General features: G+C 37.0%; 1 protein-coding gene across 1 annotated transcript in view; it reads right to left on the bottom strand.

The window, feature by feature from the left end:
* Positions 1–16,063, bottom strand: part of KCNK2 (potassium two pore domain channel subfamily K member 2) — a 103,293-nt gene extending 87,230 nt beyond the window's left edge. Inside the window, exons 1-2 of the mRNA XM_079298850.1 lie at positions 15,989–16,063; positions 15,213–15,393 (exon numbers count right to left, since the gene is read on the bottom strand). Coding sequence (XP_079154976.1) covers positions 15,213–15,246 — 34 coding nt within the window. The 5' untranslated portion in view covers positions 15,247–15,393; positions 15,989–16,063. The remainder of the gene's footprint in view (positions 1–15,212; positions 15,394–15,988) is intronic.
* Between the last annotated feature and the right edge of the window lie 1,569 nt (positions 16,064–17,632).

Below are 17,632 nucleotides of genomic sequence, written 5' to 3'. Positions count from 1 at the left end.
TTCACCATCATGTTTAAAATCAGTCTATGAATCAAGCCAAAAAAAAGTCACATATTATTTTAGAATTATTCAAATTATTCAAAGTGATTTATTCATTTATTCCTTAACATAGATTTTCTCTCCAGTAAAGACTACCAAGTTTAGGTAGGTAGGATATGTGCACATGGTCTCATTACAATAGCATATATATGCTAAACATAGTGAAGTGCTCTCTGTTTCAGTGATTTTTTGAGGTGAAAAAGTACTGTTATATCCATTTTTATCAAAGAGATCTAGAAAACAGTGACTTGAGGAAAACACTATATAAGAAGTTTCCTTTGACAGGTTGGGGTTTATCTCTTTGTGTGGTAAATGTGCACTGAGAGAACTGAGCCATTTTTCTCCTTTGTAACAGATATTTGCTTCTAAAATCTCCAAAACCTATAAAGGATATCATGATCATGGATAGAAAGTTTTTTTCATAATGCACATCTTTAAATACTTGCAATTTACATCTGCATTTTTCTCAGTGTTCTTTTACAACCATAATGACAATTTTAATTTTCTTTTTTTCGTGTGTGGGTATGTGAAATCTCCCTCCTAATTTTTCCTTTGCTGCCTATATCTTAATTTAGTTTGGAGTTTTCTAATCTGTTTTTCTTTCTATCTCCAGATGGTTCTGGCCTTCCAGTTTATACATTCTCCCTAGGATAAAAAGCACCATTCATATTTCCAGCTTCTGTCTTCCTCAATAATAAGTAAAATTTTGCTTTCAAGGCCCTGAAATTACATTTATTTTGTATACAGCTGTTATTGAACTGACTTTGTCACTGTACAACCTGGGCTTTTCTCTTTGTTTCCAAATTGATTTAAGGTTTCATATTGATCTGGGTATCAATATCCAGTTTATAAGCAACAGTACCACTCATGTTCAAGGGCACTTTTCAGTCATCTCAAATAGGGCCCAATCTGAGTAATCTCCACAGAAAAAGCTTCTGTGGTGTGCAGAATACTTATACTTAATTTCCTTTTAGGTACAGCTTTCCATAGATAGCTTTGCTTCTTGCAAAATAGTAGCTCAATCAAAGGCCAGGCACTGCTTTATTCCCATTTGTTCTGACAAGTTGAAACGTTCACATTACTTCTTATAAATTTGCTCTATATGAGAAGTGAATTGTTGAAGGGGCTTTAAATTATTTTGTGAACCCTTTCTATTTTGTTTGTCAGCCCAATCTTCTGTAGCATCACCTCTTTTCTTTCTAAAACTTGCATTCTCATCCAAAAGTGTTTTCCAGACTGGCACACTAACACAGCTGCTTCTAAATGTGAGTCAGAATCTCATTCCATATTTCTCTCTCAATTTTGCTCTCTCTACTGCAATCTGATCTCAAAATTAGGATTCCATAAACCGCAAAAGTCAGGGTTGTTTGATTTTTTTTGTTTGTTTTTTGTTTGGTATTTTTTCAATATTAAATAAATTTATCTTTGGGGTATTTCACTTGCAATTAATCCTCTCAGAATTTCATTTCTTCAAAGAGTGTGGCTCTCTTGACATTTTTGTTTTATCACAAGATGGTAATTAGACTGCTCTTCTTTAATTGTAGGTTATTAAATTACATCCACTGCCTCTGGCCTGAGGTTAATGGAAAAAGAAGAGTAACTCTCTTTTACCCACCTCACACTACAGAAACTTTTCTTTTTTAAGAGAAAAAAAAAATCTTTAATCCCTCTGTTTGATGAATTTCATGAGAAGTCCAGATGCAGTAGCTGTAGTCCTTACTTGCTATTCCAACTCCTTCTGTCCTCACATTTTATTTTGCTTTTCTGACACCACATGCATGTTATTTTTCCTGTTTTTTCTTCAGATACCACAGACTGCTCTTAGTGATAATTACTGCTATTGCCTGGGTTGGGTCTTATAACCCTAATGAATCTTTCTTATGGTCTACAGGTAAACCAAGAAATATTTAGCAGGGATGTTTAATACTGGAGCTTGGAAGAAATGGAAGCTAATGCTTCTCTTCTTCCTCTTGGTGTTGATCTGATCTGATTCAAAGCAACACATTTCACAGGAAATATTACACTTCTGACTTAGACTATTCAGGGACCAGCTGAGCTTAAATCCTTGCTTCAACCTGAGTTTAAGATAATCTTTGTGGCCACAGGTGACAGGAAAGAAATTTTTACGAGCAATAAGTCTCCAATAAGTGGATGGGGAGAGTTAGTACATCATGAATAGAAACCAAAGTGACCAGCCCCTTGGGCAGAAAGCTACCAAACATCACACATTTGTGGTACTGATCCTTTCAGATGACCTACAAATAGCACATGTGTGCCACTGTGTCCTGTCTCCTAATCCTCATATAAACACAGATATGCCACATAGTAAGCTCAGCTCCTGTAGTCTGATTTAACCAAATTTATTAGAGGTTCTATTAAATCCACCATTTTGCTCATACTGATTATTTTTTGTTAGTATCAACAGTACATAGGAAGTGAGGTTTGGCCAGCAAGTGCCATCAGAGTGCTGTATGCCAACCCTGGTGAAGTGTCAGTTTGAAAAGTGCACTTAGTTCAAGACATCAGCAATCCACAAAAATTAATCCAAAGAGGAGCAGTAAAGATTTCTAGATGAATCATGCCAAAGGAAACTGGAAGAGCTCAGCTCATTTAGTCTGGCAAAATGAATGCTGAGAAGACTGATTGCTGTGTGTAGATCAATCAGTGTCTTTTTTGAGCTAAGGAACCGTGCTGGCAACAAAATCGGAATTTATTCTGTGAATAAATTTTGGCTGGAAATCACAAAAAGCAAGAAAAGAGCCAACTTTTGGAGCAGTCTCTCAAGGAGGATTAGAACAAAAACTTAACATTGTAAAACAGAGGGTGGCCAATTTATAGGAAAAATATTTATCTGACGTGCTGCCTGCAAAAATAGGAGTTTGGTCTCAGAGGCTCAGGGGAAAGATGGTCAACTTTCTTGAACCCATAAATCACATTCCCTAGTCAACACAGAGCCACATAGACGTCAGAGAGCTGTGGGGAGAGTAGATAGCTCAGCAAGCCCCAGGTCTTTTAATGCTCCCTGGTGGGTTTGGTGGCCCCAGTTGCCCAAACCAGCGCAGCCCAGTGCCCCACGAGTGCTGTAACCCCAGCAAGGGAGTTCATCTGGAATGCAGCTCAGAAAAACACCCCCAAATCCTCCATCCCAAACCCTGCCAGCCACACATGGAGATGTAACATTCTTCCAACCCACAGCTCCCAGGTACCAGACTGTCTCTTCTCCAGACTGAGAAGAAAAATCATCTGGAAGAATATCTTTTGGAATAAGATTTTTTTATAAGTACTTGTTCTCTGATCTCCTGCAATTTTAGCAACAGTAGCATTAAGAACTACAGTAAAGACTGAACATTTTTATGCTAAATTATTATCATCAGGGTTAAATGCTGTGCTGGTAATTTAAGAAGATTTGAGATTTAAGATGCAATAACAGTGTCCTGAACTGCATGTTCTACCAAAGCCGAAACACTCACAGCAAGTAAGTGTCAAAGCCAAGGGTATGAGCCATTTATTAATAGAAGATGAAGCTATTGCTGAGTTAAGAAGTAGCCTCAAGTTACTAGTATAATTAAAAACTGTGATTAAATATTAAGATGAATGAAATAATTTAAATTGTGAGCTGTCAAAGTGCCAAGTAAATAATTTAAAGACAGATTTAAAAAGCAGTGGGAACACCCTTTTTCTGCTTTTACTACTTCTTCATATATTACTAAACCTTTTTCACCCTTTCTAATCTAATCCCCACATTCTTCTCTGATATTTGCATATGTTAGCAAGGTTACTTTCTCCTACAATATATTTCTGTTTATAGTATGTGCTTGTAAACTGAAGAAGAGGCTGTGCTTGTTCCCATGTGAAAATGGAAAAAAAATATTGGGAATAGGAGGACAACTCTTTCTGGGGCAGTCACAGGGAACAAAATAGATGTTTGTGGAAAGAGCAAAGAAAATGAATCAGGAAAGTGGGTCTGAGTTGTCTGCAAGTTGTTTGGTTATCTAAATATTTTCTTTTCAGGACTTTTCCCTCTCCATTTTTTCTTCTCTTAAGAGCTAGTTTTCTCCCTTTGGATAAATAATACCCTTTTCTTCTTTCATGTAAGGGCATCAGAGGCCAATGCTGATGAAGAGGAAATAAAAAGGAAGGGAATTGCTAGCAGTAAAGTAAGAAAGAAGTGCACTGACTGCATGGGTAGTCAGGTGGTCAGAAGATTGATTACTGCATGGCAGAGCCCTCACCAGGAATACTGAACAGTCAAGAGACAGTCTTACCCTGCTGGATCCAGCACCTTAGCTAGCCTGGCAATATCAAGTCATTGCCCTGTTATCTCCATGGTGGAGCTGAAATGTAGGTTCCCATGGGAAGCTTCAGTTAGACCACTGCTTTTCTGTGAAGTCTTTTTTCTTGAAGAACTGGCTTCTGTCATCAAAGATATTTTAATACACCTCAAAAAAAATTCCTCACCATCTCCAACTCATGGTAGCAAAGAAGAGAAACAGAGCCTTGCTCCCACTATGCCAGATGTGCATTCCTGATGCCTTGCTCTGTCTGCCACCAGCCTGGATGAGGGCATTGGTCTTTCATGAGTGTCACATCCCTAGGTGCTCTCTCTGAAGAGATGCAAATAGATACCCACAGCTAAAGTACAGGGTATAATTACATCTGTGCAGAAAAACTGTGCTTGGCTAAGGCACACTGAAAGGTTGAATAAGCTCAGTAAAAGCAAAGTTCCCATCCCTTCATTTTTCCCACAGATAATAGGAAACAGTTTTCTGATGCCCATTTTAATGTTATCTTGAAAGTGCACAGTGTCCAATGGATCAGTAAAGACATTTTTGAGAAAACAAAACCAGAGGTTTCCAGACATAAGCTTACACAGCTGTAGTATTTTGAAAAAATACTACAGAGAGTTAAAATACTACAGAGAGTTAAAACAGTAGACTTTTCTTAGCCCCACTCTTAACCTGAGCAGGGAAGGTTAAGTTCTTCTCTGCTGAAAAACTGTGGAATTTTTGCCTACATATCTGTCATAGAGATTGCTTTAAAGCACTCTCCAGTCACACAGCTGGAGGCATCCAAGTTCTGCCATCACTGTTCCTTTACAGTTCTGTCACCTATAACTTTGAATACACTTGAGTTTTTGGGGAGGAGCTGTTCTCCACCCACACCTAAACCCAGGAATTCTGGAGCTTTTCCTAGGAATCCCAAATTCTTTAGCAAAGCTTGTTGATAAGAATGTTTCCTGGATATAGAACCATTTTTCTTTCCTGTCATTATATCTCTATTGAGAGATATTTTACATGGACCTGTTTAAATACGATCTTTTAAGCCACCCCACGCCTTTGCACTTGTGAAGATGTTCCTGCCCTTGCACAAGGGTTCAGTTTTCTATGGAAGAAGTAGAATCTGTAAATTATAAAAGACTTCTATGAAGGACTTCTTTCCTCATGTGTGTGCTTTTTTACCACACAACAGCAGTCTGGGTGAGCTTTTCATGGGGCTGTCCCCTTCTGCTGGGTACTTATCTCAGTTGAATAGAAAACTGAATTAGATTCTTGAATACAAGTATTCCAGCCTCCTTACAGTCTGCATAAAGGCAAGATTAATGGAATGAAGTGCATAAAAGACCAAAGATGTGGATTATGAAAGGTTGGTAACATGTGCTTTCTTCTCATTGAGGATTTTCCTTATGCTAAAGGAGTTTTTTTCTTCTTATTGATATAAAGAACAGGATTTTCAGATGCAAGTTTTTAATATATTGTGTATTGTTGATGAATACCAGAAATATACTGATTACTACAAATTAATTGTTCATTAAATTGTATTATCTTTGGCAAAAAGGCAGGGGTTTAATATCACCTTCTTTAGGATTTTTTAATATCAGTCTGTATTTATTCAGCAAGGGAACCAATGCTCTTGCAGCAGTTGTAAGTACCCAGAAAACTTGCTCTACAGGTAAATGGCAGCACAGCTCATGTGCAGGGCCCAGGCAATGAAATAGAAAAACTGTCTTATGAAACAACTGCAGCGAAATAATGCTTTCACTGAGCTTCAGCACTGATCTCAATTGAGTTTTACAATTAATTTTACTTTTGTGTCATACACTCTGGTAAAGGCAATAATTCTGCCTCACACTGAAGAGGGGCAGTTTCTCCTTTGGTTTTGTGGCCTTTATTTCACAGGCTAAGTGACCCTTTCTCAGTAACTCACAGAACCGATGTAAAGCCACAGCTGTCCCTTCAGGTAGCAATTGTCACAGGTTCAAAAAGAACTCAACTACAAGCAGCACACACAAAGAACAAGGGAAGCACTCCATGTGGCATCCCCTGACTCTTGCCCTTGTTTGCTGATAGTATGAAGATACCTGATTAAGGCAAAAGTGTGAGAATGTTTATAATTTTTCATCACATTATTTCTAAATATACACCTTTCTATTTGGTCCCAGGCCAGATTATGTATGCAGCTGTGTTTTTTAATATTCTTCTTAACCCATGGTTTTCAAAATTCCTTAAAATAATTACATTTGAAAGTAGTCAGTGTCTTATTTGAAGCACCAGAGCATCCTACAAAAGCCCTCAAGAACAGTTTAGTAGTAGTAGATATCATTGTATAGAATTATAGAATGGTTTGGGTTGGAAGGGACTTTTAAGACCATGCAGTTCCAACCCCCCCTGCCATGGCCAGGGACTCTTCCCACTAGAGGAGGCTGCTCAGAGCCCCATCCAGCCTGGCATAGAACATTTCCAGGATGGGGCATCCACAGCTTCTCTGGGCAACCTGCTCCAGTGCCTCACCACCCTCACAGTAAAGAATTTCTTCCTATTGTCAAATCTAAACCTAGGTGAGACTCACTTTCTCTCAGTTTGAGGCCATTCCCCCTTCTCCTGCTCTACATGCCCTTGTAAAAAGACTCTGTCCATCCTTCATGTAGGTTCCCCTCAGGTACAAGTTGTAACTGGGTCACTCCAAAGCCTTCTCCAGACTGAACAAACCAAATTCTCTCTCTGCCAGGAAAGGCAGGAGAGGTCCCACATTCCTCTTATCAACTTGGTGGCCTCCTCTGGACTCACTCCAACAGGTCCAAGTCCTTCCTGTTGTGGGGACCCCAGAGCTGGGTACAACATTCCTGGTGGGGTCTCAGCTGAGAGTAGTGGAGGGCCACAACCACCTCCCTAAATCTGCAAATGTATTTTGTTATTTGTAATAGCAGGGGTAATTCTGGAAGTAGCACGTCTTTACAAAAAGTTTGTAATATAAGTTAATAGTGATTTTCAAAATATTTCACTCAGCTCCAGCAATTTGTTTCTGCCTGCCTAGACTTCTTTAGAAGTAAATACTTATTCTGGGAGAGAACAGACTACTTACACCTGGCTCAGCCAGTAATGTGAATGTTACAGATGGACCTGATCTGTCTGCCTTTCTTCTGGAGAGCTGGCCAGAGGCAGCTTGGGCAGCTGTGGTGGTGTAATAGTCAAACACAATCTCATACAAATAAATAACCACAAGTTCAAGGCTCTGCCTTGTTCACATAAGGGGAACACTGGAGTGAAGCAGACCTGTTCTGCTCTATGAATGAGTTCACAGGTACCACAAGCAGCTGCCATGGCCTCCTTGACTCACACATGAGGGCTCTCCAAAAGGGGGTGAAGATTCAACCCTCAGAGCTGTTTGAGCCTGCACAACCTCAAGCCATGTGTTTATGGCTGGGAATGTGATCTGAGCTCTTTTCTTTCATGTGACAAAGATCAACCAGCACAACCTGTGGCACAGGTACAGTCCCTGCATCCCTCCTGCAGTTCAGGAATGGTTCTAGCACCCCTGAATGTATCCTTGTCAAGCAAGGAATGGGGGCAGAAGAAGATTTTGAAGGGCTCCTGCAGCAGCCTCCAGAGAGTTCTTTAGAGGTAGAATTACAAGCCTAAGGAAATAAAGCATGGTGCCAGCACTTGCTTTACCATTCCACCAACTTTCCCATGTGTACGTGAGCGCTCACAATAAGCTAAGTTGTTTTGTGAGCAACTACAAAGCAAATGGTAGGTGGAATAATGGAAAGATCTATTTGAGGGAATAATGGCAATATTAGCAAGATAAAATCATTATGTGGGCGCATCTCCCCGTGAGGAGTTTTTGTTTTGTACAAGAATTTTTGTTAAGAGTGGGAACATAATGAAGATAATAGATAGAGCAGAGGAAATCCAAGCAGACACCCTTACCTGAACCAGCCAAGAATCAAACACACATCTAAAGCCAAGTCTATAGGAATTTTGCCTTATTCATGAATGCTACAGTCCCAGGCACCCTTAATGGTAACAGTCTTAATTTTTTAAGTTATACTACAACCCATATATTGCTTATCTCTGGTCATACAATGTGGTTTCTATTTAAATTTATGTATTTAAATGTATTTCACCAGTTTGTAAGGGATTTGACCTTCCACTTGCCTTCCTCTATTACCTACCAACATATTTTTAGACAGTGATACATTTCTGGTTTGGAACATGATGAAAATGAAAACAGAACAACACAACAGCAAGCATTTTTTAGTGACATAAAGGATAAAAAACTGGAGATTCTGTGATTACTGTGCAACTCAACGAGTTTTCAAATGAACAGTTCAGCAAGCAACACTCCATTATTCAAATGATTGTTAAGAAACATTTTTACCTGGTATTAACAGACACTCAGTTTATAATATGATACACCATATATTACTTTAAATCTGTGAGGGAGAGAATGAGACAAAATAATATTTCTCTTTAATAACCTACACATACTATTTTTTTAGTACAAATGTACAAAATGAATTTTTTTTAATTTTTTTTTTTTTTAGTTTTGGTGCAAGGCTTAGTCCGTCAATACAGAAATAAGCAACATATTTTGGCTTAGAATGTAGGATTGGCAGGGTTTCTTCTATTTGTCAGTCAGTTGTGAACTGCTTGCTATATTGGTGCAGAATCCCACTGATTTTATATATGGAGGCTTACATACTTATCAGGCAGCAGGAAAAAGTGAGGTTATGAGCTACCCTAAGTTGTTTTCCAGCTGATCTATTTGTGTCCAATACATCATCCCAGTACAACAACAACAACTAAAACTACCAATTCATTTTGTGGAAAAAATGTTTCTCTTCTCTGGGTTTCTCTTCTCACCACATACCATCAGTAAAAAACATTATATGTTAATCTAAATTCTGATCCCAAAGTAAATAAAATAGTTTCCTAGTTTTGCCATCAAGCTCCTAAATAAGTGACTGTTTTAACTTGTGAAGAGTCCAAGACTAAGACAAAAACTAAATTGAAATGCAGATTGATGTTAGGGTTTTTAAATACTTGAATACTTGGGGCTTTTAAATTGCTTCATATCCAGGCTCAAAATTGAAGTAGTATGATCTGATCTCCAAGAAAATCTCTTTACTAAGGACACTCCAAATGATGGTAATAGCCTTTAATTTTACCCCAAACCCAAACCTGTAGGTTTTGATGACATTTTACTGACATACATCTAATTTCCAGGGATTGCAATTTTTTTGGGTATTGTTTCAAAGAACAAATAACTTCTAGCAATGAAATCAACTTTTGATTCTTTGTGACAGTCATATTTTAACATATTTCAAAGGAGTTTTCCATTCAGTTGGAAAGGGATGTTTATGGTTCGATAAATTCATTTAATAATTTGTTTAAAATCAAAATATTTGTTTAAAATCAAATATTAAAATATCTTATTTTTTGCCAAAAACAGGCAGAGCAAGTGAACCAGCTTTACATGGACTCTGTTTACATCCCTGGCACTAGAGATTTACCAGCCTCACATTTGAACACAGCCCTGCACAGAGAACACACTTCTAGAGCACAGCCCTACATAGAAAACACATCAGAGCACAGTTTCCTGCCTGCTGGAAGGACTGGACAGTCTTGAAAGAAGACTTTTGCCATTGTCACTTGTTTGTAAATCCATTTCCCAAGCCAGAATCAAAGATGGGACTCCAAATTTATAACAAGAATGCTGCCTGGCAATGTGACTTTGTGCCTCTGGCCACAAAATGTGAAGTGGTTTGCTACAAAAGAACTATTATTTTGGGAAAACAAAGAAGCTCTGAAATCTTAGCATTAATTCAAGGAAAAAAATATGTACTCCATCTACCTTGGTATTTATTATGTATGCTAGGTAAATACATCTTCCTTTTAACTTTAACATTAGTTAAAATATTTTAGATGCTGTGGAGCAAAGGAGGGATGTTCTTTTTCTTTTAAAAAACATACTGGAGGGAGTTTCAACTTATTTTAACTTGAAATTTGCAAAATTTGATGTTTCAGGCTCACTAGTTGGCAATTTAATGTTTCATGCATTCTGAGTTCTCTTTTTAATTTTGTATTTTTTCTGAAGTAAATATACTCCTGAAAATGGATTTCTGCTTGAAACGTTATTGACTAGCAAAGGAATTTTGCTTTTATGCCTAAGAACAGCCTGTCTTTATTGTTCTGAGCCCAGATTCTGTCAGGATGGGTGTTAAAGCATATTTTAGACTATTATTTAAGCCTTTTTCAATGTTACATAACATAGAACACACAGGTCTTTCTTGAAAAGAAAGAAAACAAAAAAAATTGATTGCTTAGATTGCAGTGTCCCTACAATGCAATGGATGTAAGGACTACTGATATCCTTTGTACTTTCTCCCTTTTCAATCTTTATTTCTCTCCTCCTTTGCTCTTCCTGGGCCACACATGGCTGTCATGCTTGTGAAAGTCTACTGTAGAATTTAAGAGCTTGTGAAACAACACTTTTTGTGTCTGAACAGTGGGCTGGGTGCTGGAGTTATGGTGACTGCACAACAAAGCACAGGAGTTCCCAGATATGTGGTCCAGTGTCTTTGTTCAGCCTGATGAGAATTTATAAGGAGCAACCACAGCCACTGCTGGTGCATGGGGACACCTTGTTCCCACCACCTGAACCCCTTGCTCTGACACTATATCCTCACACAACTGCAGGACAGCACTTTATCTATCACAGTTACAGTCATTTACAGAGAACAGAGCATCTGCTCACTGCAGTCAGTCCTAGTCATGCCATTTCAAACAATAAACAGTGACCAAATAAAGCCAAACTCCATCTCCTTCCAAAGCTCTGGACCTGATGCTGAGCACTGAAGGTAGGCTAGTGTCCCACAGCTGTTACCACTGATTTTGATTTAGCAGAGTGCTAATGCAGCAATGCTTCTGGAGGCCAAAACTCAGAAGTTTTTACTCAGGAAATTTTTACTCAGTACTTATTCTGAAAAATCACACTTGACAATTTTGACCAAACACTTTGGATTGTTTAAATCAACAGGAAGCAGATCCTGCCCAAACTTTATGGGTTTTATTAGACAACATAAATGGGCAGAACAGTTAGGAAAGGAATTCTTATCTCCTGGCCAAAAATCCTGGGGCTATGAAAGAGGAAGTAGAAAAAAACCCAGCAAAGTTGTGCTGTGGAAACCTGGACTACAGTGCATTACATTGCACTATGAATAAGCATTTTACCTTTACAGGAAATACTGCAGGAATAAAAATATCCCTCTCCCAGCTCACTCTGACCTCCCCTTTTAGAAAGAAGACTCTTTAAGTAACTAAAAAACAAATCATAGATGGTCAACTCTACGCATTTAGTAATGTTTCATGTAGCAAGTATTGTCTCAAAACTTGAAATGCTTAAAAGTGATCATAACTACTCCAAAACATGTACTTTTTTTCCTCTCCACCAGTGAAAAAATAAAGAAGGATGTAATAAATAAAACAGTGGAAGAAAGCCAAAAAGGTATTTGTCTTCATGTTATTTTGTGGCTTACCACATCACATTGAAGATTTCAGCATTATATCATGCTGAATGTTATGTTAATTTGCTGCCAGCACAGAGTGGTTCCTTTCTCTTCCAAAAGTGGATGTAGGAAGTAAATCCTCTCTTTTAATTGCAGATTAGTTTAGATGGGAAGTGGTTATATCAACAAGAAAGTTAAACTACCATGTATTTTATCTATGTCAATCAATCATATTAAAATAAAAGTAGGAAAAGTCTGCTTAATCTCAACATGATGCCTCTCAAATTCTCAAACATCCTTTGTCAGTAGTACAGGTCCTTTTGACTTCATACTTGACAGGTATTGGGAATTAGTTTCCATCTGGTTTTTTTGCTCAAACTTTTCCAAACCCTGACACATTATCTTCTTCTAGACATTTTTCAACTTTCCCCTGTTTCTGTACTTGGTATTCTTCCAAAGTCAAGATCTTGACCAAGTGGAATTCTCACCAAGACTCAGAAGAAACATCAAACACACATAAACAAACATACATAAATTTAAATAATCTTTGAAAACCAAGTTCCTACATCTGCAGTGGACTGACAACTGCTTGGCTGTATTTATTGATGCAGCTCCTTGACTAATCTAGAAAACTAGAAAATTTAAAGACCAATGGAACAAAGGCTACAGGAACAAAATAGCATTCATTTGGCTGGAGCATGATCTAGGATATTCTAAAAAATATTTGCAAGGTGAACAATTGGAATAACTGCCAGTTCTGGAGCAGCCTTACTCTTTTTCCTCCACTTTCCAACACAGTACCTATTTCAAGGGCATTTAGAAATACCAGAAATATCTTTTCCTTCTGTTCCCCTAAGATTTTCATCTCAGCTTCTCCAGCATCCTCATAGAAATGTGTTATTGCAGTTTGTGCTATTAGACTATTTGTGATTTTTCCTTATTTCTATTCTTAGTTACCTTTCTCAATTTAGATTATGCCTTTTCTGGAAACAACTGTCATGCAAATGCTAAAATAGCATCAATAACCCTAAGGATGTACATATTACATACAAATTTCAAATACTATCTGATCTTGCTGTCTTGTTTTCATTATAGGGTTGTGGTTTTTTTCATGTTTAAAGGGTTTTATGGTTTTTAACCCCACATTCCTCCCATATGGTGCAGCAACTTTCTTTTGAGATGCATACCAATGTATCCTTCAGGTTCAGTGACACAGATAAGATACAGAAAAGGCCTATGTTCTACTAATCCAAGGTCCTATATAACACTTTCCTTTCAGAGAAGACAGAGTTGCTTACTTCCCTTTACTTTTGTAAAGTACTTTTTGGTTTTGAGTATTAAGTTGGTGCAATTTTCCCCAATAGGCAGCAAATAACTGAATTTATATTCACACATTCTATAAAATGCAGATTGCATAATATAGCATGATGGCTCTATTCCATTATGCTTCATTACTATGTTGGAAATTACATAGTATGTTTTTCTCTTTAGTACTCTATCATTCTAAATTACAGCTGCACTGCAGGTTACTCTACGTAGTAAATAATCTAAATACAGTTCCTGCCTGGCACCCTACTAACAGTGAGCAACACTTTCCTTCCAAGGTGGTCCTGGGGCCTTACTTGAATTCTAGCAATGTAATTACATTCTACCTGCCTAAGCTCTCCTCTAGGCTGCAAATGTATTCTTCATTTGTCATGATTTTATAGTGGTGCCTCAAGCAATGGAGCAGCTACATTTGGATGCTACAGCAATCTTGGTACCTCAGTATAACTTACTTCAGCTGTTTTACATACCTTTGAGAATCATGGGAAAAAAAAAACTGATCATGGGATAAAAACTTGATAGAAAGCAAGCTGATGATGGTGTTTGTTTTCAGTATTTAAAAATAATGACTGAGTGCATCAGCTTTAATGCTCATGATTGACAGGTTATCTAAAGCCTCTGACATTGCTGGAGAAAACAGTGTTAAACTAAATCTGGAGAAAAGTATGTAGTCACAGGTAACTCTGAGACAGCAGAGCAGGAAAGGAAATAAAACAAGGAGAAAAGCAGGCTGGGACTTTTTAATCAGTAACTCCAGACTGAACATCCACCTCTCTGGTACACACCTTAAAGTAGTAAAAGTATTCTAAGGTTATGGTTCTATTATTTCAAGAAGAAGTGATCCTTTAGTTAAGAGGGTTAAGTGTTTTGGAAGGCATTACTTCAGCATGATTTAACATCTAAAAGAAAGACAAATTCTAGTTCACTTTCAGAAGTATTGAACTGCAGACAGTGATTCAAAGGAGAACAAAACTCTGCAATCAATGGAACTGCATCAGAGAATAGAGTTCTGTTGCACTACAGGTTCTGCTGTAAAGGCAGTAAATTGTTTATGCCCAATCCAAGACTATTTATCACTAAAGATTGTGTTTACCCTTATGCTCTGTGAGAACTGCAAACAAACAAGCAGGAGGAGAAAATTTCTATTTACAAACAAAAAACAGATACATAACATTGGAAGGGAGCAGACACTTTAAAAAAAATTAGAGGGGTGGCGGGAAGTGGTGAAAAACCCTCCCAAAATTAAGGGAAACATTCTGAACTCAGCTTCTTCTTCTAGTAGCTCAAAAGATTCATCTCTAACTCAGAAACCTACAGTACAAGTCCCTGTACTTGTCTGACAGAAATCTGCAAACAGGTTTTCCTGTTTCATGTGGCCTGAACACTGACACATTAATTTTTTCTAAGATTTTGACTGAGATTTTCTCAGGGCCTGAGGAAACTTTGCAGCCCAAACTTACATACCTGCTGATAATTCCCAAATAAAAAAACAAGGACTTCCAATATCAGATTGTGATAGTAACCATTTACATTAAGGTGTTTGAGTGAAAGCATTGCTTTAACAACTTTCAAAGTTTCATTTTAAGTTTCATTGTATGGATAAAGATCACTCTATTCATCAGCTTCATAATTTCCAAGCTCCACATTAATCATCACATTGCTACATGTAAAAAAATATCCACAGTATAAAAGTGATATTTGTGATGAGGGCAAAGTTAAGGATATCTCCAGCTTCCCAAATAAGCATTCTCAGTAATAACATACTGGATAACTGTTCTATTTTTTTTAAATACCATGCAGATACAGCAATATATACACAAGAGTTGTGTCTAAACAGACCTTCCTACAAAACTGACATTTCAAAAAAAAAAAAAAATTAACTAAAATAAGACACCCATATTTAGAATGTATATATATGTCATTCAGGCATTTTCTACAATTTAATTCTTAATCAATAATCTAATTCTAAATTCTAGTTCACCATCTCAAGTAATGGAGACAGATTAAAACCTATAAAGCTTAATTAAATAAAGTATTTGTCTTCAGTAATGGTACTTACAGTAAAAATTATGTCTTGCTTGTGGGTTCCTCATTTGGTGATGTAATATTCAGAAGTCACCATGCTTTTGTTCTAAGATAAAGCATTTTCTTTATTGCTGTCCTTAAGAAGTCTTCTGAACAAGTCATCTCGTCATAACATATTCCCTTTCAAAGCAGCTTATTTTCTCTCTCCGTATCCCCTGTCCAAAATACTAAATAAATAAAGGCAAACTGGTAAGTTATTAATTGTGACATGTGGTATTTATTTAATGTTGTAAATTTTCATAGTACTTTACAGAGTGATAGAACAGCTTAGGAAGTGCTTACAAAGTGAACCAAAATTACTTGAGCCTCTTGAAAGATTAAATAATTGTACCTGAAATGTTAAAGAGGGTTTAAAAGAAAGTACCTTCTTTAAATTAGTAAATGAAAACTAGCACACCCATTAATTCTTCCTTTCTTAAGCATCATTCACATGAACCATATGCAGCATACAAATTTGTTCCATTGTTTAAAGAAGGAAGATGTGCATTGCTATAATTCCTTTTGTTATTTATGAGTTTCCTAAAGAGCTACCACAAAATAGGCTGTTAAGCATCTTTTCTCAACTGTATCAATAGTTATTGATCAGTACACTGATGAGCTTTTAAGGAGGGAATAATGTCATCTTTAGACTGTGGCTTTCTTTTTCATAAGTTTTTTTTGAAATTTAGTTGTCTTCCCCATGTGCTGCAATATTATGAATATGTCAGATACATATTTTGAAAAAGGATCCTGATTCGTTGAGATCCTTACCTTCAGTTGTCCACAAATTTGTCAAGATCAGATGTCATTAATTTGAGGCATATTGCTTATATTTTCATTGAATTCCTTAAAAGAAAAAAATGTGTTGCAATTATTCCATATTCTAAGAAATCATAGCACAGAGCAATCTTACACTGAAAATCTGTCAGTCACAACATTTGTGAAAGTATAATTGCCACTACAGTCACTTAGCAAAGTAGACAAAGAATAGTATTTTAAGTAATGTGGTAATATGGCAGTCATAATCTGATTCTTAAATTTCTGAAGATATTATGAAGGGATTAAGAGAATGAATGTAACCATCTCTCTCTCTTTCTCTTAAATATTCTGTATTATCCATTTGTAAATATATTACCACTCCCAATTCAATGAAAAATGAACTTTTTCTCATTAATTTCACAAGTTGCTGATCTTGACCCAGACTCTAGAAACAGAACCACAAGTGATAGAATTAAAACACAATGCTCTTGTACAGTCATGTGGTGTAATTTCTTAAGATTTTCTTAGAACTTCTCAACAGTGAATCCCTGTGATAGATACTAGTTTCACACACCTAGATTTGACACATTCCACCAGGAACTCTAATATTTTGCTTAAAGCCCTGAAGCCAAGCAAACTTTGAAGACCACCAGGGTGTTTTTTTTAATTTGATAGCTAGTCTTTTTCTTGCAGTTAAAAGTTGGAAGTGTGAGTTGTAGTTGACAAAGACCAAACAAAACAGCAACACAGTAGTATTTTTCATTGACTTGGAAACTTTATTCTTACCAAGAGCCAGATAACTCTGGTGGAGATGGATATGCAAATTAAAGGATAATCTGCCTTGCAGCAAAACTTGTCTGTGTTGTTACTAATCACTGGTGTAAGAAGTTCTTTAAATTAAAGAATACTTTCTGGTTTTGTGCATTTACAGAACAGGGTCCCAGCTATTCTGTAAGCAACTCAACTGTTCTGATAGACACTGCCCCTCTGCTCCCATTTAATTTGAAGTGATACAGATCTTTTGATCCATCCTTGTGAAAATAAACCTATACGTACTACCACCTAAAAACCGACCAAAATCAATATGACAGAAAACCAAGCCCCAGGAATTTTGAATAAAAAAACAAATATGAAGTTCTTAAAATTGCAAGAATCGCCAAACGTGGTCAAAGCAAGTCTGAAAGCAGAAATGATCATGAGAGATTTTCCACATAGCATGTTTTCCTGCTCTAATTCTGTTTTGGTTGCTTAGATTTTTTTTTTTTTTTCTACTGGCAAGATCATTTGTCTGGTGTGCATGTTTATGAAAATGCTTTCAGATGATTGATTCTCTTTACTGAGGCCATTTTTGATCATCTGGTTATTACAGAAGCACACAAATTGCCTGGTCTCATTTCTGTTAAATTGTGTAACTCATTTCTGTGAGCAACTGCCTCAACTCCCTGTAAATCATGTGTGCCTGCACTTGGGTACTGACAATAACTAGGAAAGTATGAATTGAGTTCACTTCATATGAGACAGTTAATGAAAATCTTCATGTGTAAATCCAGAGTAGGAGAAGAGTTAGACTCTATGAAAAAAAGACTAATTGACAAGTTTTCATGGAATTCCTAAGGGAGTAGGAATCTCTGCTGGGATTTCCACTGCGAATCAGGG

Source organism: Erithacus rubecula, assembly GCF_903797595.1.
Source record: "Erithacus rubecula genome assembly, chromosome: 2".
In the NCBI taxonomy this organism is placed as follows: Eukaryota; Metazoa; Chordata; class Aves; order Passeriformes; family Muscicapidae; genus Erithacus; species Erithacus rubecula.
The sequence above is the reverse complement of the archived record's forward strand: the minus strand, read 5'-3'. Positions and strand labels throughout refer to the sequence as shown.